Source organism: Sander vitreus, chromosome 9 (genome assembly GCF_031162955.1).
Source record: "Sander vitreus isolate 19-12246 chromosome 9, sanVit1, whole genome shotgun sequence".
Taxonomy (NCBI): Eukaryota; Metazoa; Chordata; class Actinopteri; order Perciformes; family Percidae; genus Sander; species Sander vitreus.
This window is the reverse complement of record NC_135863.1, coordinates 29,093,598-29,114,328: the sequence shown is the minus strand read 5'-3', so window position 1 is coordinate 29,114,328 and position 20,731 is coordinate 29,093,598. Positions and strand designations below refer to the sequence as shown.

The 20,731-nt window shown below is 43.2% G+C and overlaps 1 protein-coding gene across 1 annotated transcript in view; it reads left to right on the top strand.

Annotated features, from left to right (window-relative positions):
- The window catches only part of LOC144523740 (cadherin-2-like), a 101,243-nt gene extending 82,755 nt beyond the window's left edge, over positions 1-18,488 (top strand). Inside the window, exons 12-16 of the mRNA XM_078259557.1 lie at positions 915-1,148; positions 2,973-3,206; positions 6,286-6,425; positions 11,312-11,473; positions 17,309-18,488. Of these exons, the coding sequence (XP_078115683.1) occupies positions 915-1,148; positions 2,973-3,206; positions 6,286-6,425; positions 11,312-11,473; positions 17,309-17,515 (977 nt within the window). The 3' untranslated portion in view covers positions 17,516-18,488. The remainder of the gene's footprint in view (positions 1-914; positions 1,149-2,972; positions 3,207-6,285; positions 6,426-11,311; positions 11,474-17,308) is intronic.
- Positions 18,489-20,731: the final 2,243 nt, after the last annotated feature.

The following is a 20,731-nucleotide window of genomic DNA, read 5'->3' as shown; positions in this document are numbered from 1 at the left end:
TTGAGCGTTCATGACTGTTGGCATTAAGTGTCATTCGGGAAATTATGACACTTTTAATGCTAAGTTAGCATTGTCCGAGATGTAGTTGTCGTGACAACTTGACATTAACGAAGACAACAATTGGTAACACTTTACTTGAAGGTATATACATAAGAGTGACATGACACTGTCATAAACACATGACACTGTCATGAACACATGACACTGTCATGACACATGAACCCTAACTCTGACCCTAACGCTAACTTTTCATGACTTAAACCGAATGACACTTAATGACAGAAGCGTTATGTCATAAACGTTCATGACTTGTTTATGTCCATGACACGTTCATGACAGTGTCATGTCACTCTTATGTAGATACCTTCTAGTAAAGTGTAACCCAACAATCTCTGTGTTATGACAACTTGACATTAGCTAGACAATAAAACCTGTCGATGTCTTTGTAATGACAACTTGACATTATCCTAGACAACATAATATGTCATGACAGGCCCAATTATCAAACTTTAATAAACTATTTAGCTTCATGTGTTAACATTACATTAAACTGTCATCAAGATGTTCTTTAGAGCAAAAACAAACCAGTTGTTCAAATAAAGCTGTTATCTTGCACAACTCTTGAATGCACAGGTTTTATTAGTGTCACTTGGGCCTTCTCAGTGACACTTAGAAATCACTTTTCCAGACGATCTCAAGGGATTTCATTCGACACTTCACTTTTTAAGTGATGAAATTGTTCTTAATGAGTTGGTTGTGTGCTGCTCAGATGTTTCATGTGCAGATCAAATTTCCCCTCGGCCGACAATAAAGATCTCTGAACTGAACTCTGATGTATTGTGCATTGTCACTGTTAAATAAACACTAAAGTAAAAGATAAGACTAAATATTGAATATCCTGATTGTGTGTCCAGGCATCCCGCCTGCCAGCGGGACAGGCACCCTTCAGATGTACCTGCTGGACATAAATGACAACGCACCCCACGTGTTCCCCCCTGAGGTGGAGATGTGTGAGAGGCCAGATCCAAACTCCATCAACATCACAGCCAGTGACCCCGACCTGACGCCTAACGCAGGACCCTTCAGCTTCGAGCTGGCCGGTCGTCCATCAGACGTACGCCGCAACTGGACGCTCAATCGCCTCAATGGTCAGTATGAGATCGTGTGTCCGAAAAATGATCCGTTGTTTTGACGAAACTTTAAAAAAAAAACAACTTTATTCTTAATTCGTCACATACACACAGTACAATGTAGTGACATTTAATTACTGCACTTAACCCATCCTATGTATTAGGAGCAGTGGGCAGTTATACATACAGCACCCGGGGAGCAACTTTGGGTTCTGGGTCTAGCTCCCTGGACACTTGTGGCCGGAGTAGCCTGGGATCACACCGCCAATCTTGCAGTTGAGGGGCAACCTCGTTACCTCCGAGCCACAAGCCACCCTAAGACCCTTGGACATGACTGCAAGGAGACGGGAGTTATTTGAGACCTGACTTTGAACACTTGACATGAGAACTTCCAGTGTCACGTTTTTATCCAGAACAAAAGCAATAACATTAAAAAAGCCTTATTTATTAAATAGCTCGGTGTAATAAAGGACATGGTCTCAGCTTTGTTTACAAAAAAAAACGGCTGCTAATACTGTTTGAAAGTGAAATGTTTAAGTTCTGTGTCAGTTTAATGGTCAGCATTTACAGACCTAAAGGATATTCTGACTTGCAGTTTGCTCATATAACCTGGAGTCTTGCTTTAACAGACTAACAATGATGTCGATTTACAGAAGACAATATATATAATATTCCAAACTCAAAGTCCAATTCCTGGCTCATTTCAGAGCTTACAGCCTTACTCAGAGAATAGGATTGGCTCAGTTGTCATCACGTGGTGTAAATACGGATCTTCTAACGGGTGGTCATATATGGGTGGAGATGGTAACTCCTGTCTCTGGTGTCAGCTGTGAATGTCCTCCGGTCACCGCTGACTGCTGCTCCATGACTTTTGACTTATTTTCGGTCAATGAGCAGTTTTGTGCTCACAGATATCCGGTTCCCATGTTGTATTTGGTTTATAAGATAAGTTTATAAGTCATACAGCACTCAGTGGGGGCCCGTCATAAGGATGCAGCAGAACTCTAGAAAGGTATAGAAAGGTTTGTAAGTGCTGATGGCTGGTGACCGTTGCACGATGTTGCACCAGCCTCTGAATGTAAAGACGTCCCACTGTGATGCTCCCCCTGCTCCCTGTTGATTAAGTCCAGCCTGCTTTTAATTATCAAACTCCACTCGTTATACCCATTTGCCTGGAGTGCCCATCAGATCTGCTGCACCTACCCGATCCTCCTGACCACATGATGATACTGGAGTGTGTTCTTTTAGCTGAAGAAGGCATTGAGATATGGTTCAAAGCTCTGGAATAAGCCACCAAGTGAACCTTGAGTTTAGAATTTTTACCCCAGGTGTTTTTTCCCTTGACGACTTGAGACATGAAAATGATCCGCTTTCTCCTCTTGATTAAAGCCACGTTACAAGGTCAGTCTGGGCCTGTTGGACTCATTGGGCATCAGGTATATTTTGTGGCAGTAGCTATTTAGAAATATATTTTATTCTCCTTTTTACTTCAGTCATTTTTGGAAGTCACCTCCCAGTAACTGCTTTTTCGTGAGGTCAGGCATGTGTAATGTTTGGGCAAAGCTTCTTTTTCTGTGTCTGATTCGACTTAAATTGGTATCCTAAAAAATATGCAGAACTCTTCTATCAATCAGAGGTAGACAGTCTGCTGAAATGCTTTTTGCAATGCAAAGAACCCCCAGCTGCTACGGTGACAACCATTAGCAGTACCGGGCAGCTCCCAGTGTAATTGAGTGGAAGTGTATAAGTGTATGTCCAAGGATGAAGTCCGTACGTGAGGAATTACCATGCAACTCTTGCCTATCAATGCCTCCATCTATCTGCCCTTCTATCACACTCCAGGCGAGTACACCCAGCTCCGACTGAGGATCGGCTCCCTGGCCAGTGGGATCTACGAGGTACCCATCATGATCACAGACTCTGGCAACCTGCCCATGTCCAACACGTCCTATCTGAGAGTCAAGGTCTGCCAGTGTGATCACCATGGAGACTGTGTGGACATGGAGCGAATCATCGCCGCTGGACTGGGCACTGGAGCCATCATCGCCATCCTCATCTGTATCATCATACTGTTAGGTGAGCCTCTCACACACACACACACACACACACACACGTGTTGCTGTAGGACTTAGTAGACCTTGAATTTCAACAGTATAAAATATCAATATAAAAGAATGAAGAAATGATAACAGTACTTTCTGCTTACACTATCTGAAAGAAAATGTTAATAAAATGTGTATATCATTTTGAAGCTGACATCTGAAGCTTTCAAAACTTTGTGAAATGACATTACATCAGTTGTTGTGGCAGGCTGTGTGGAAGACGTTTGGGACATGCTATACCTAGTAAAGTGTGAATCTACTGGGCTGAAAACTGATTGAAAAATTAGTACACAGTTGAATCAACGCAGAGTCAACAAACACTGAGTCTGAGTTTAGTGAAAATTGGTGATGGCCTAATGAAGCCTCATAAAGCCTCATGAAGCATGTTCCTTATTTTCTGAGCCCACTAGATGGCGCTCTCTGTACAACAAAGGGTTGAAAGCACACTGAATTGTCATTCCTGGAGCCTTTTTCTTTAAAGCAAGAGCGCCATCTAGTGGGGTCAAAAAAGAAATACTGTAAAATGGTTCATGAAGCTTTGAACATCACTAGTGAAAACCCTAACGCAGCCAGTGGGCTCCTAACCTAATCTTGCCCCAGGGCCCCAGAATACTTTATTTCAGCCATGCCAACCTCTCTTACCACATTTTACTCCATCTATTGTTTGCATTTAAAGGCACAGAAATCCCCAGTTTTGTTCCATTTGTAGCTGCCGCCAGCAGCTAGCATCAGTCACTGTGAGTGGAGCTTGCATAGGTTTACCATGCGCTAATCCCAAGTGTGAATATCAAGCTGGTTGCAATTTTTCATAAATTTTATGCTTGTTAACAAGTAGCACTTCATGTGCATAGCCCTTTTGAGCTTCTTCCCCAAAAAAAAATAAATAAAAAAATGCCAAACTCAAGGCTTCAAAAACAGTAGTCCACAAACCAATGGGTGATGTCACGGTGGCTTCGTCCACTTCTTTGTTGCAGTCTTTTATAAGTACAACCTTAGATTGGAATAAACTATTCAAGCGTGGAAGGTTTCAGTTAAAGGCGTTATTAACGGCGTTAACACAAACCCATTTTAACGCCGTCAATTTATTTATCGCGAGATTAATGTTCTTCTTGGCCTAGCAAACTTTGTAGTTTTTTTCACATGCTGTTGCAAAAACTAGTAACATTAGAAAAACTACAACACCACACCGGCTCTAGCTAGACCGGAAACAAAACAACAGACACACTTGTTTGTGCTTGCGAGCCGGCCAAAGAGTAGTACATACCTGCAAACTAGTCGCTTTTCGGCGAAAATCACCATTTTGAATGGGAAAATATCATCCACGTGAATCGTGTAGATCTGTAGACCGAGACCCGGTGCTAATACGGCACCAGTGCCATAACGACCGTTATCTACCATACCGAATAGCAACGCGGATTTCGGTGCCTCATTTAGGTGCCACTTAAATGCCTGCGCTTGTCTCTGATGCTCCGAAAAATGGACGTTAGAGGGAACTGAAACATCGCCGCACAGGACGCTAGTCAACACTACACTTAGCAGCAGCTAACGTTAACCTACTGTTAGCTAGCAGCTGGAGTAAACACGGTTAAAATGCTGACAGCTAAACGGTGTAAAGTGAAACACAGTCACGTATTTCACTGTAGAGGATTCTAACACCAGACTGTAACTGCCGTTCAAAACAGGATTTTTTTTTTCAAACCAAAACGGGTCAGAAGTGTTTACAAATGTCTCCGGTTTAGGGGCTCGGAAATGAGAGCAGGGGGAATGAGAGGGGGAAACGTAGCAAAAGATAATTAGTTTTTTGAACAAAAACGTAGCAATGTAAATGTAGCCTTAAATAGACTAGATATGTTGTCTGCGTTGTCTCTTTAAAAGCCATCCCTGCTGGTTTCACTGAGATGGTGACAAGCCATTTTTCAAATCCCCTCTCTAGGGTTTAAATTGTCCTCACTTAGCATTTCACTCAGCATCCTAATGCATTTTAGCCCTTGCAGTTACAGCAGTGTACAAACACATGCACACCCGGAGCTTCCCGGCTCTCATAAATCCACCCAGATGAATACGATCAAAAGATTCACATCAAGTTTATTAACCCACCGGTTGTCTCAAAATAAGAACTGTGTGATTCTGTCCTTCCTTAAAATACTTAGTCCCATATGAGGGGATTTCAGATGATGTTTGATATTGAACTATCAGAGATGCTCAAGTCTCTGAGCTAGAGTCCAAGTCAAGTCTCAAGTCTCTGGTGGTTATAATGTGTTGTATCCCCTGCTGCTCTCCACCCAGGCTGCGCAGAACACTGCAGAGCCATATAAAGGATTTTAAATATATAGCTATAGCTAATCCTGAGCTAAACAGAATAAATTTTCAGGTGCCTGATAAAATCAGACGTGGTTGAGCCAGAATCCTTTATCTTGATACCACATATTTAGCATTCAGCGCTTTTTTTTGTTTGGGTCTTGTTGTCTGAAGTTTTTAAAGCCAAAGCTTCTGATGAATGGGACTGCAGCTGCCGGTGCCAGGTGTGGCCGCGCAGCACATAGGTTACGTGTTATGTAGGTAGGTTATAGGTTACGCAGGGAGGGGAATAACAGTCAGCTCATCAGACGATCCCAAAAAATGAGGATTGTTCCCACGGGTCCCATTTTTCTGAAGTCACTGTGTGTGCGACTTACGTGCGACTCAAGTCCGAGTCTTAAGGCCCTGACACACCAACCCGATTATTGGCCGTCGGACAGTCTGGCTAGGTCAGTGACTCAAGTCTGTTCGGTGTGTTCCATGCCGTCGTCAGTCGGAGGAGCCGTCGGCCTTCATTTGGGCCGATTTGACATGTCGAATCGGAAGGCGGGCAGTCGGACTCAATGGCCAATCTGATTGGTGGAGCGTTAACCCGGAAATGATGAGCGGGATGAGTCTGACTAACGCCTCTCAAAATCTGAAGAAAATCTTTTAAACTGACCTTTGTCGATCTGAAATGAAGACAGTCCCTGGTGTTCAGTAAGGCTCACATCAAATAATGTCCTTATCTTCTTTTTGTGCCACTTGTCCTGCAGTGCTGGTGCTGCTGTTTGTGATGTGGATGAAGAGGAGGGACAAAGAGCGGCAGGCCAAGCAGCTCCTCATCGACCCAGAAGACGACGTCCGAGATAACATCCTGAAATATGATGAGGAGGGAGGAGGAGAGGAGGACCAGGTACACACACACAAGGACTTTGTGATTTTTATCTGTGAAAAGTGCTATATAAATAAATGTACTTACTTACTCGAACACACACACACACACACTCACACACACATGTACATGCATACTCACACACAGGTACACACACACACACACACACGCTCTCTCACACACACACACACACACACACACACACACACACACAGGCTTGGGTTTCTCTCTTTTTGGTTTCTATGTTATTTCTGATTTCCCATTCTCAGAAACAAAGTGAAAAAGTGAAATACACAGCATGTTGCCACACACAGCACGTCGCACACGCGGCTTGGGTTTCTCTGGTTTCTATGTTATTTCTGATTTCCCATTCTCAGAAACAAAGTGAAAAAAGTGCACACACACACACACACACACACACATACACGCACACACGCACACACACACACACACACACACACACACACACACACACACACACACACACACACACACACGCACACACACACACACACACGCACACACACGCACACACACGCACACACACGCACACACACACACACACGCACACACACACACACACACACACACACACTGGCTTGGGTTTCTCTCTTTTTGGTTTCTATGTTATTTCTGATTTCCCATTCTCAGAAACAAAGTGAAATACACAGCATGTTGCCACACACACACACACACACGCACACACACGCACACACACGCACACACACGCACACACACTCTCTGTTTCTCTACAGTTTCCAATCATCTGTCCTCCAGCTAAGATTAAGTGTACTACAAAAGAGGACCTAGAAACAGGATTAATTGCTTTCTGTTGGAGAACAATTTCCTGTGTCCCTCCACACGACTCCTCTGCTGCTGCCAAGCACATAAGCTTTTCCACACTTCACCTGAGAAAATGTTTAACCCTCATTTACCCAGCCGACCACATGTTTGACTTTTTACAGCAGGGAGGTACACTGTATATGTACAACCATACACACACACAGTACTGTACAAGTGGGGGATCACTGTTTGCTCGATGTTTTGCACTTTGCGCTGGCTTAAACTGAACACACAAATCTTTTGTACCAGATCAGAAGGTGGATCCTAATTGGTTGATCCCCTGACTTTTTATCTAGCGTCCCCCAGCAGGTCTTAGCTTTTGTTTATCTCTTACTTTATCTCTTATATTAGCTCTCATTCATGCCACCTGAAAAAATACTACTCAAGTTTTCTAGAGCTATCATCAGGTCAAACGTTTGCTTCGGGCCAATAGTTTGGCTGACGGCATTCCCATCAGCCTCAGGTGTACATTAACATTCTGAACTGCTTAGCATCAGCAGTTAGCATTGTCATTGTGAACATGTTAGCATGCTGATGTTAGCATTTAGTTCAAAACAACATTGTGTCTATCTGCTAGCGTGAGTAGGGTTGGGTACCGAGACCTGGTGCTAATATGGCACCGATGCCTAAACGACCAGTATCTACCGGACGGAATAACAACGCGGATTCCGGTGCCTCATTTCGGTGTCACTGAAATGCCTGCTCTGCTCACTGATGCTCCGAAACGGACATTAGGGACAACAGAAGCATCGCTGCATGTCACGCTACACTTGACAACACTACACTTGACAACACTACACTCGACAGCAGGTAACGTTAGCGTACCGTTAGCTAGCAGCTGGATTAAACATTAAATGCAGTTAAAATGCTGACAGCTAACGTTAAACGGTGTAAAGTGTGACTGTATTACACTGTAGAGGATTCCAACACTGGGACGTAAAAGTTTTTTTCATGCTTCTTACGTTCAGCGCGGTTGGCGCGGTGCGGACGGCGATATGACACAAACGCGACTATGCGCGGAAGGTCTGATCGCCAAGCCGCCCACCTCCCAAGATTTTGTAACAATGCGGACGTGGTTGCATAGACTGGTTGCAATGATTGCCTACAGGAGAAAAGAAGTCGGTTCTTTGAGCCACTCTGACCACGATCAGTATGAAAGACCAGACGGTTCGTGGTATTTTTTATTTTTTTTTAAAGTAACGGTGCCTGAACCGTTACTTTTAAAAGACACCGTTTTAAAAGTATCGTTGTAGCGCAGGTATCTGAAAAAATCAAACGATACCCAACCCAGATAGAATCACAATAATCAAACAACCAATTTTCTTTGTGAATGAATAATGTATCGTAAATAAATAATGGCCCAAAGGCCAAGGGAACTTTATCAGGATGCATAGTATCCTGGATCCATGAAATAACTGGCCTTTAAAAATAAAAATCTGCCTGCCTCTATGGGAATTTAACATAGGGGTGTACTCACTTATGCCCCCTGTATTTTAAGGAAGAACATTTATTTATTTACGATACATTATTCATTCACAAAGAAAATTGGTGTCCTTAAAGATTGGATTTTTCCTCATTTTTGTTAATCCTAAAGATGATTTTTTTATTCCTCTTTTTAGTCAACTTGAGCATGGGTGTCCTAATTTCTTCACATGACTGTACCTCAAATTGCAGAAATTAGAGCTTGAGTTTGGTCATCCATCACATCGAAAACTACAACTGCTTTTATTGTTATAAATTTGATCGCGCAGGTAATGCAGTGCAGTCTGCATATACAATCGTGTAACCATGAACAATTAACAAAGAAATAATTGAATAAAATGCAAACTAATGACCTCCTGGAAGGAAACACTATTCAAAACGCTACAACATGCTCTAAAACGTGGTACGGAATAATGTAAAGTGTACATCATTTGCAGGAAAGAGGCCAAACATACATGAATACTGGTATAGTTTTTTAAATAGTCCTTTAAAGAAGTGGAAATGTCATAACTGAGAGGACATCCGTCTGTCTGGTCCTTTTGGATTGGTACATTTGGTTTCTCCCTGCAGGTTTATTGCAGGGCTCTCAGCCACTCTTCAGTGAAAGGTTTTTCTGTTGGTCAGCCATTATTGTGAACAAAGCCCAAGGTCAGTCCACAGCATGCTGTTATTGTCCTGAAAGTGGCTGCTTTAGTCTATTTCCTTGGAGACCAGAGGGCACCAAATGGTTTCTGGATGGTTGGTGCTTTGACTCAGACACTAGCATTCAACATGAAGAGATCAGAGGCTGTGACACACATTTCCCCTCTGACTGGGCTGGTGTTGTGTGATAGAAGGTGAACGAGGAACTGCGTCTCTCTAAGTGGATGCTAATTAGATAGCATTAGATTCCTCCCTGAGGACAGATGATGATGTGAGGAAATGGGAGACGTTGCATCAGTGGAGCTCCTGGTGCTCATTTAACTTATTGAAATTCTCACTATATCAGCCGTTAGACACATGATAGATCCGTCGATTGTAAGAGGTTTGTATGTATGTTCTATCGTCCTGATGAAGACTGCTACTCTCATCATGAGTCATTTGATCGTTGGGAGCGCCGGCACATTTGTATATCCAAAAGGCATACACTGCACCTGGTGTGAGGAAGAATGCATTATTATGCATACGTATAGATCGGTTTGTTTGGATTTGGTATGGAAGTTCAAGCCAAGCACTAATTGTTCTCATTCAGCTTGTAGTGTGAATTTACAGCAGCACAAATATTCTGCCCAAAACAGATGATGTCTCTGTTTCAGGAAAGGCCGGAGGTCGTTATCTCTCCATGCATAATCGTGTGCAAGTTAACTTGGAATCACAATAATCCACAAAATAACCATTATTTCCATTCAAAATCATATTGTCAAAGTAAAAACAATGTCCAGTGTTTTGCAGGTTGTTTTAATCAAGCGATTATTGAAGTTGCATTCAGTTAGATTTGACTAGAATAGATCCTCTAATGTCTTCACAGTGATAGAAGTATGAGGAAGGTTATCTATACTTTCAGTTGAATATTGTCACAATGCTGTGGTCCAGGTTAGGGAAGGGTTAAAGCTGCATTCAGAGATTTCTGACTGCTAGAGGACAGAAAGTAGACCATAAGAAGTGTTGGTATTTCATATCAGCAGCAGATCAGCTTCTCTTTCCTAATACATGTCAAATCAGAAATCAGGATTTAAGGATTTATGGCCAAGTAAGTAACACTAACAGGTGGTTAGTGCATATACAAACATGTTAAACAATAAATACAGAAACAAATATATACAAAATAGCTGTTAACATGAGAAAAAGGAGGCTGCTCGGTTTAGTGCAGAATGTGCAGAAAAATAAATATACATGTCCAATGAGGAGTTTTAATAACTGGTGTTGTCCAGCGAGAAATTTCAGAGAGAAATCTGCATGTGTCTCCTATTGGTTTTCACTTTTGCACCAGACACAGAGGAGGTATGGGTGGGGTTATTCTTTGACATGAGTCAAAGAATTTAGCAAATTTCATTGGAAGTTAGGAAAATCTGTTGTTTTTTTATTGAGTCGCAATACAGTCAATTATAACTACAAGCAGCCCAACAATTGTAGCATGTGCTCCCCTGAAAGGCAACGTTAGGCCTGCCGGAGTCAGAATGTGTCGCTTAGCTTGGCGGCTGGCTCTTGGTATGGTATGGCTGTCTGTTGATCAGTCAGTCAGCCACAGACTGAAATATCTCGTCAGCAATTAGATAGAGCCCATTCAGGTTTCGCTTCAGACTTCAGATTGGTGATCCTCTGACTTTTCCTCCAGCCCCATCATCTGGTCACTTTGGTTTATGACTAATTACCTCCAGAACTAATGACATTCCCATCAGCCTCAGCTGGACTTTGTGTTCACCGCTAGTAAGCTAAAGCTAGTGATGTCCAAATCAAGCTTCAGCATTTCCTTTATTTTCTGTTAAATAGAATGAACTCGACTTGTAATACTATAATACCAACGTGTTTGTTTGTGTGTGTGTGTGTGTGTGTGTGTGTGTGTGTGTGTGTGTGTGTGTGTGTGTGTGTGTGTGTGTGTTTAGGACTACGATCTGAGTCAACTGCAGCAGCCTGATGCCCTAGAGCCAGAGTGTGTCAAAGTGGGGATCAGACGTCTGGATGAGAGGCCCCTCCATCATGAGCACCAGTACCCCCTCCGCTCCGCTGCCCCCCACCCAGGAGACATAGGAGACTTCATCCACGAGGTACGGCAACACACTGGGTCTGTTCTGGACGTCTTTGTGTGTGACGTACGTGTTGTTGCCAGTCCAAACCAGTTCTTCAATTTGTGCCCCCAGATTACATTCTGGCGTCGGGCACACAGGAAGTGATGAATCACAACTTGAGTGAAATGCAAGCTGTCTGTTCGACAGCAGTAAGCAAACGCCGTGTCCAGAAAAGGCGGGATTTGCCAACGTTAGATCTTTTTCTTCTCTCATCGCTTTTCTATCCTTTGGTGAAGCGCATCAAAGATGTGTTCAGCTTACCTCATCACCTCAAAGGATTTAGGGATATTGAAGTTCAAACGGTCACTACCCTTAGCTATTCAGAGCAGCCAGTGTGGGAACTTACCAACTTTGATTGTTGCAAATTAAAACAGTATGCAGTGCATTTCTGCAGACAGGGAAGTACACAGAAGGATGCACGTTTTAAAACCCATTTAGGTCTAGGCTCAGTTGAACAGTGGGCTCCCTGGTATGACAGGATAGCATCAGTGATGCATCAGTGGTATGTGATGATGTGTGGTTGGACTGTTAACAAACAGAAGCGAGTGAGAGGCAGAGAAACACAGAGAGAACAGTGTCTGTGTGATTCTTAATTAGCTTTGCAAATGGTCAGGATTAGCTGGCCTCAGACCTGCTACAGCCTGGCTACCTAATTAGAGGTAAATCCATTGCGTTGAGTTAATCCCACGGACTGGCTGCAGGCCGTCCACAGCTCCTTAAAGGGACAGTGTGGGTTCCTTTTTCGTACTATATAACATATTACATCTTGTCGGTGCACAGGGCATAGCAGGTACAGTATAGCGTTTTGTGCCAACAGGAAATGACACCGTGTTTGTGCCAACAGACGAGAATCAATCGATGAGAAAACGTAGCTTACTAAGCTGCATTAGTTGGATTTTTGGGCCACTGTGGGGTAGCAGAACAAGTTCTAAACACATCAGTGACACGACTTTATGACTTTATGAAATTGATTTGATGAATGTGTTAGCGAACAGCATGCGTCATGTGCATATCAGCAACTTTAGTATGTTCACCAGCTAGCTTGCGAACTTGGTCCGTCTGCTGTTTGCTGCTGGACAGACACATGTTGTGTACGGTGGCTTTATCACCGAAAACAGCTGCTGGAAATAAGTCGATGAGAGACAGAACCAAACAATTGTAAGGCTGAGTGGAACGCAGAGTTGGTGATGATGTGGGTTTGTCACTACGAACCACACTTTTCACATTAGCTATTTGATCCATTGAAATATAAAAATATGTATTCCTGCAGCTTCAACCAAAAGCTGGTTAGTAGTTTTCCAAGCATGTATTACATTATTGTAAGTATTATATGGCAGCACAGCCTCAGTTTCCTACTTAGTTCAGGTTAGGAACTGACTGTAGCAAGAAGGGAACAGCAGCATCCTGTGTCAAATATGCTTCGTAGACCCAGCCAACCACTACAACAGCAACACATCACTTCTGCCTTTGCTCCCCAAAGACAGGTGTCATAAGTCAAGCGGTCTCTTGACAGTTAACGTGCAAATATAGGTCGTATCCAGACATTTGAACAAATGATGCTATCATTTTCTTGGAGGACGGTGAGAGTGTATTCAGGCTGTCCAAAGAGGGTTTGTGTCAGTACTTTGGTTGCTGATATTTGAATATATGTCACTGGTTTTCATCGGTGCTGCTGCTCTGTGTTCAGCGTTAGCGTTACTTTCTCAGAATTCTGATAACTTGAGTGCATAGCGCCCGGCAGAGGGGCGTCTCGGGCGTGAAGACTCATCGTCGCGGATGCATTTGGCTCTCTGTGTGCTAGCTGCGTCCATATTGTTTGTGTGTGTGTGTGTGTTTTAGTCGGGCTGCATAAAGACATCTGCCAAGCCGAGCTATGAATAATGAGGGGGAGCTGTCAGACATGGCGAGTTGATCTAGACAGCTTAATCCGGGAGACATGACAAGCGGATGCTTCTCACCCTCCCTCTCCCTCTCTCCCCCTCCCCCTCTCCTTCTCCCTCTCTCCCTCTCATTCTCCCCTTCTCCTTATCCCTCTTTCATTCTCCCCCTCTCCTTCTCCCTCTCTCCCCCTCTCTTCTTCTCTTTCTCCCTCTCCGCGTTAATTCTCTCCTCCCATTAAGTTTCAGAGTGACGTTCGGGAGTGTCTTCAGTCAGACGTCGCCCACAAGACATTTCCACTGCTTATCAGATTTACCATTCTGAGCAGGCAATAAGAAACTGCCATTTTCTGGACTGCGAATGTTCATTTTAGACGGTACTTTTATTCTCCCAGTGTGCCGTTTTTTTAGCGAGTTCATAAAAATGATGTATGTGTCTAAAACGTGTGTGCGTGTGCGTGTGTGTGTGTGTGTGTGGAAGGGGGGGGGTGGTTTTAAGTTCAGGCTGGGTAATCTGCTGAATCTCCTCCTGGAGATAAAGTCAGCATCTGTCCGGCCTGACCCAAATCCTCCTCTCTTCTACGCGCCTCCATAATCCCTCCTTCTCCCCCGGCACTCACTACTGTCCATCTCAAGCCCTACAGACACACACACACACACACACACACACACACACACACACACACACACACACACGCACGCACGCATGCACGCATGCACACGAACACAACCTTTCTACCTTTCTACCTTTCTACTCCCTCCCTGTGCTACCCCTTATTCTGATCTCCAGGTCCCACTCTTGTACCTGTTCTAGAGGGGGGAGGGGTGGGGTTGCTGTCTTGTGATTGGAAGGGAGACATTTTGAATCCCAGTTCTTTGGGAGAGCGAACTGTGCTCTGTGTCTGAATGGGTCAACAAAGGTCATCAGACGGGGCTTAACATGCTCTTACACTGCTCTGCTTTGGTATGAAAGCATGAACACAGGTTTCTTTAATACTCTCAGCTGTACTGTACAGTTACTATAAACATATTATAGGATTACTATAATCCTGCGCTAGATATCCTCAGAGTCTTGTGGCTCTCTCAACCATAAATTCTGCTTTTTCTCCGTCTCAGAGATACTCTGTCATGTGGAACATCTCTGGTGCAAACAGGGCGTTTTTAATGACTGTCCTCTGGTTTAGAAGTGATGAGTATGGGAACGCCAGAGATAAACCTGTGACATGAGTCTGGTCTGAATGGGCATGCTCTTTACCCCACATCAAACATAAGCTGTGTTGGAAACCGTTCCCTCATTCCCTCACTCACTATTCCCTATATAGTGTTTATTTAACAGTGAACTACTGTATATAGGGAATTGGCAAACCAGATTTCGGACACTCGCTGAAAGTATCGTTGCATCAGGAGATATATAATAATTGATTATTTAAAAGTTACTGTCTCCAGACAAGTACGAATCAGAAAACAGAGTGACTGAAAGAGGACGGGATAATGGACAACAACTTAGAGTTTAGGCAAGAGTGCAGAAAAAAAACACAGAAAAATGGCCAAAAGGAAAAAGAAATTACGTTTTGTATATATGCACATGATCTAATAAGGCATACATAAAATAATTAGGCAAAGTACATCTAGGCTGTTCATCTCCTTTATCACATTACATCTGTCCACCTCATGACTGAGCCTCTGACATGGAAGATTACTGGGAGAGAAGGGGACTTCCACAAGCAGGTTTAAGGCCTTTAATGGACGTCAGTAGACAACACATTTCATTAAAACTTGTGTGTGACAAATATATGTCAAAATCTAAGCTTTTTCTAGCTGCTTTGTCTCAGAAGTGATTGGCAAACTCAGATTTATATGTATATTTTAAAAAATCACGCATGGAAATGTACATAAAAAAAACTGTTGCATTGAGATGCATCGATAATCGATTCAGAATCGAATCGTTGGCCTCTGAATCGGAATCGAATCAAATCGTGAGGCGCCAAGAGATTCCCACCCCTAGTAAATGGTTGGATATACTGTATGTTGCATGTCACATTTCCACTGTTGGATCGCGGGATACGGAAGTAACACGTACAGAGAACCGTTTTGAACACAGCTAGAGGCTTCATGTGTGAAGGTTGTATCAGTAATAGAGTAGAGCTCAACAGTGTGGTAACCGAAGGAAGGTTTTGATTATCAGCCATGAAGTCTAAACCATCCGAGGGAGACTGACCACGGACTGTGAGGTTGCGAAAAAGAAAGTCCGTATTAAATCAACAACCCGTTCTCACTCCAAACTCATAAAATACAGACGTTTGGACAGTGGCTGTCAGCGTCAGAAGCGACGCAAAAAGCGCTCTTCAGCGTGTTTGTAGAACGCGCCAGGGAGAGCAGCAGCTACACGGGGTTTGAAGATGACGTAGCACTAAGAGCGACTACGTTAGCGAGTAGTATGAAAGGCCGAAAATCCGCATAGGGAGGTTGGTTGGGGTGGTGGATGGGTCAAACAACCCTAACCCTGTGTCCCGCGTGTCACGTTTGCTAAACCCAACCATCCGTTCTTCTTTTCCTAAACCCAACCGTCCTGTTCTTCTTTTCCTAAACCCAACCGTCTGTTCTTCTTTTCCTAAACCCAACCGTCCGTTCTTCTTTTCCTAAACCCAACCGTCTGTTCTTCTTTTCCTAAACCCAACCGTCCCGTTCTTCTTTTCCTAAACCCAACCGTCCCATTCTTCTTTTCCTAAACCCAACCGTCCCGTTCTTCTTTTCCTAAACCCAACCGTCCCGTTCTTCTTTTCCTAAACCCAACCGTCCCGTTCTTCTTTTCCTAAACCCAACCGTCCGTTCTTCTTTTCCTAAAACCAACCGTCCTGTTCTTCCCGCGTGTCATGGAAACGTAAGCCCACCCGCGACCTTTTCCTAAACCTAACTGCGCCAAATGTGACGCCAATAGTCCCGACCAAGCACGTTTAGTTAAAGTGCGTTTAGATATGACGCTAAAGGAGAGTTTTTGCGTCGATAACAACGCCAAAGGCACCTGACCAAGCGTCCGTATTTTACGCAGTGGGGGTTAGAATCTGTTGAAATCAACCATGTTTCAAGAAAAACACGTTTTATTCGTGAGAGGAAGTACTATACTTTCCACAATTCTAAGCGTGACGGCGATGTCCCTGATTAGTGGAGCTCGCTGTTACCGTGAAAATGTTTACCGCACCCGCGAACCGCTAGCGAGCTGCTACCACTGAAGTCTATGATCATTATTAACACAGTCTTGTACCTTTTGCTTTTATTCTGTTTTCTAAATATAGTTTTTCACCGAATCAAATGTTTTATGGTCACATTCATCTCGTAGCTGCTTGGCTTGGTCCAGATTTAAAAACTCTATCTTTTCGGAAACGAATGGGGAAAATCACTTCCAGAACCATTCAAAAAGTGGACACTCACTGTTGAGCTCTATGTGACATCGAGTAACAAACGGAACCCCCAGCTGATCCACTGCTGATGTGTAGTCACCAACAGTCAGTGATGTCCAAATGAAGCTTCATGAGGCTCAAGAAATGGCAACTCGGTGGGCTTTCAACCCTTTTTATTTATTTTTTTAATTATTTTTGGGCTTTTCAGCCTTTAATCGATAGAACAGCTAGTTGAGAAAGGGGAGAGAGAGGGGGAAGACATGCAGGAAATTGTCACAGGTCAGACACGAACCCTGGACCTCTGCGTCGAGTCGAGGCATAAACCTCTCAGTATATGTGCGCCTGCTCTACCCACTGACCCAACCCGGCCACACAACCCTTTGTTAAACAGAGAGCGCCATTTAGTGCTCTCAGAAAATAAAGAAAATGCTTATTTGGTCATCACTAGCCAACAGTAGACTGGCCAGTCTGGTAGTCTATCTATCACACTGATGAATGTGATGCAGAAACATCCTGATTTCTCTTCCTGTCTCCTCCAGGGCCTGAAGGCAGCAGACAACGACCCCACCGCCCCCCCCTACGACTCCCTGCTGGTGTTTGACTACGAGGGCAGCGGCTCCACCGCCGGCTCCCTCAGCTCCCTGTACTCCTCCTCCAGCTGCGGAGACCAGGACTATGACTACCTCGGCGACTGGGGGCCGCGCTTCCGCAAGCTGGCCGACCTGTACGGCGGTGGCGACGACTAGCACTCACCTCCCCGACCTACCACCCCCCCCCCCCCCCCCCCCCCCCCCCCCCCCCAACCCAACCTCTCCCCTCCCCAGCCCCTCTCCAGGGGGATGGGATTAAGGAAAGAGCATCGGCACTTCTAGATCGGCGCTTCTGTATTACCACAGGACAGCTTGTAAAGAGACTCGCTGCCATGACGACGGTTGATGACACTAGGGACCATTCTGACTCCTGGCCTAGCAGTTGAGGCTAAAGGATTTTATTATGTGAGCGCCAGCCCCTGTGCTAACTAACGTGAGCGCTCAGAGGGGCTGTTGTCTCCACGATGGCCATGCTACAGACGCTCATTTACACTTGAATCTCACAGTACAGGAGCACTGGGGTCAAATGTGCCTTTTTGTACATTCTTTTGATTGTGTTCAGTCTTGATTCTATACGTTGCTTTAAAGCTCCCAGTGTTTTGCAACAGCAACTGCAGGACCACTTTGCCATGATAATGATTGTGTGTGTGTGTGTGTGTGTGTGTGTGTGTGCGTGTATGTGAGTCATTTCCACAGAGACACACTGGATGGACACTCTAAATGGCGAAGCCTATTATGAGACGCCTTGGAGGATCCTACCAGCAAAAACATGGCTTTACTTGTACGGCTCTAGGTGTTTCCATCTGATTCAGTCTGAAAACGACAACTACACTCCCAATATATTTCAATGTGTAGATGTTAATCAGTCACAGAGGTTAGCACAATCAAATATACATATTCAGGTTTGTCTTTTAATTTGTAACATACTCCCAATACTCTCCTCTGACAAGAAGGCTTAATCACAGCTGGTGTCGTTCCATATCTGTGCAAAAACGTTGGGCTCATTTCGCTACATTGTTCCACTATGAATGCGATTGACTGCCCGTGTTAACAAGGCCGAGTATCAGAAATGTCCTGTCTGCGCTCCACCTACTCTGCAGAGACTCATCATTCAACATCACGTCAAAGCTTTTTTGTGTGTGCCACAATGAATTTAAATGACTTTTTGTCTGAATTTGGGAGGTTTTTTACAAGCAGAACATGTTGTTTGTAGTGCAGTTTAAATAAATGGGACCTTCAATGTTTTTTGGGTTTTTTTTTTGCAAGATGACAAAATACAAAATCAAAAGTGGTGAAAAACACAGTGATGAAATGTGATTTGTATTGATGTGTTTGTGCAGATGAATGAAAACACAAAGCAAAAATGGCGACAAAGAATCAAGGCCACGAGCAAAGAAAACTAAATCTGAAAGCATTTGAAGAGGAGCAACTGTAAGATCTGCAAAATGACAAAATTCCCAACAGGAAGAAAATGAATTGAGTTTGTATCCACAGATGAATATGTTCAACGAACAGGTTGCGAACGGAATATAAAAGGGACTGAGTGGTGACTAATATTCAGGTCTGCTGTTTAAAATGACCAACCCAGTATGTTTCCTGTGTACTGTCTGGATCTGAGCAGAGTGGTGAGAAGGTAGAGGACATGAATGTGAAACAGGCAGAAAAGCCATTAAGCAAACCGCTGTCTCTACTTCTGCTCATACATGTTGACGTACAAAATGTGAATTTCAGGAAAAAAAAGTTGTTGTAACTTGATTTTGCTTGTTGCAGTGGAGCAGTTATGTACGTATGTGTTGCTGCATTTCTCTGTTGCCTTTTTATTTGGAGACAGTTTTGCCACAGTAGCAACAGTTGGATCTGGCCTGTTTTTCATGAACTTTTACATATTCATGGTCACTGGAGGATAATATCAAAGATGAAAAGTTCCACCAATGTAAAAGCAATGGTACAGGAAAAATATATCCATTATAAGATAAGATATATATATATCTATATCTCAGAATCTCTGACAGTTAGCATCCTCATTATGGCATTCGGCTGATGGACTGATGAACCGTCCCAGGTCTGTTTCTGCAGTAAAGGCGTCCAGAAATTACACGCACACATCCACACATTAAAATGACCTTGCAGGAACTTGCTAGCCTAGCAACATTGCAGCTACATAGGACCCATAATGCAACCCCTTTCTTGGTGTGTGAGGCACACTCTGTTGGAGCTGGTACTTTCATTCAATGAGAACATCTGCTGCTGTGGATGTCTTATTTCATGTTCTATATCCAGAATAAAATATCAGCTTAAAATTTGGGCCAATACGATACTACTACGATTTTAAATTCCTGTACATTTAAAATCTAATGGGCAAATTGCGATGAAGTTTTCGAGCACCTCTGTGTGATGAACTCTAGCATCAAATTCAGGACCAGTGGCCACGTCGTGGTAAGGATGTATTCCTTCCTGCTGAGTCACAGCGTTTGACAGTGTTGTCGTTGGTTTCTATTGGTGGGAAGCAGATGTTGGTCAAACCCAGAGCTGTACAAAAAAGCTGCATATTTTTGCCAGTTTGGTGTTCCAAAGCTCGTGATAAGACATGTACAGTAATGCTAAACTTTAGATAGACATCTTCTGTTTTTTTGTTTTGCTTTTATCACAATGTAACTTATGCAGCTGACTGCTAATAAAGGGAGACTTCAGTCCTTGTTTTGTAGCAAAGATACTTCTTGATACTCTGCTGTGGTGGATTAAATACAAAAAAGGCAATGTTTCTTTTGTCTGCTGATGATTTGCCTTAGTGTTCTCTGGTACTCTTCAACTGGCTACTCACTGTAAACTGAAATATGTACAGATTGTATTTTTTTTCTCTTGTTGTTCTTTTGGCTGTGGTCTCTGAAAATGACATGCTGATATCCTGAATCCTTGTATATGTGTAATTTGGATTACAAATTAAAATGTTTTTGCATGTTTTTATCTTTTCATTATGGGAAAACAGTATTTTTCGCATCTTTTGCATGTAAGTCCAGCACAAGTTACACACACACCAACACACAAAGTGATTGTACAGTATATGTCGAATAAAAGTCATAGTACAGTATGTCGAAAAAAGTAATAAAAAGTCATAGTATTGTATGTCAAAAAAGGTAATAAAAAAGTTCATAGTAGAGCATGTAAAAAAAAAAAACATAGTATGAGTCGAAAAAGCCATAATAAAGTCAGTATGTATAAAAGGTCATAAAAATGTCATAGTATAGTATGTCGGAAAAGTTATAAAAAGTCAAAGTATAGTGTGTCGAAGAAGTAATAAAAAAGTCATCGTATAGTGTGTTGAAAAAGTCACAAGTCATAGCATGTCGAAAAAGTAAAAAAAGTCTTAGTATA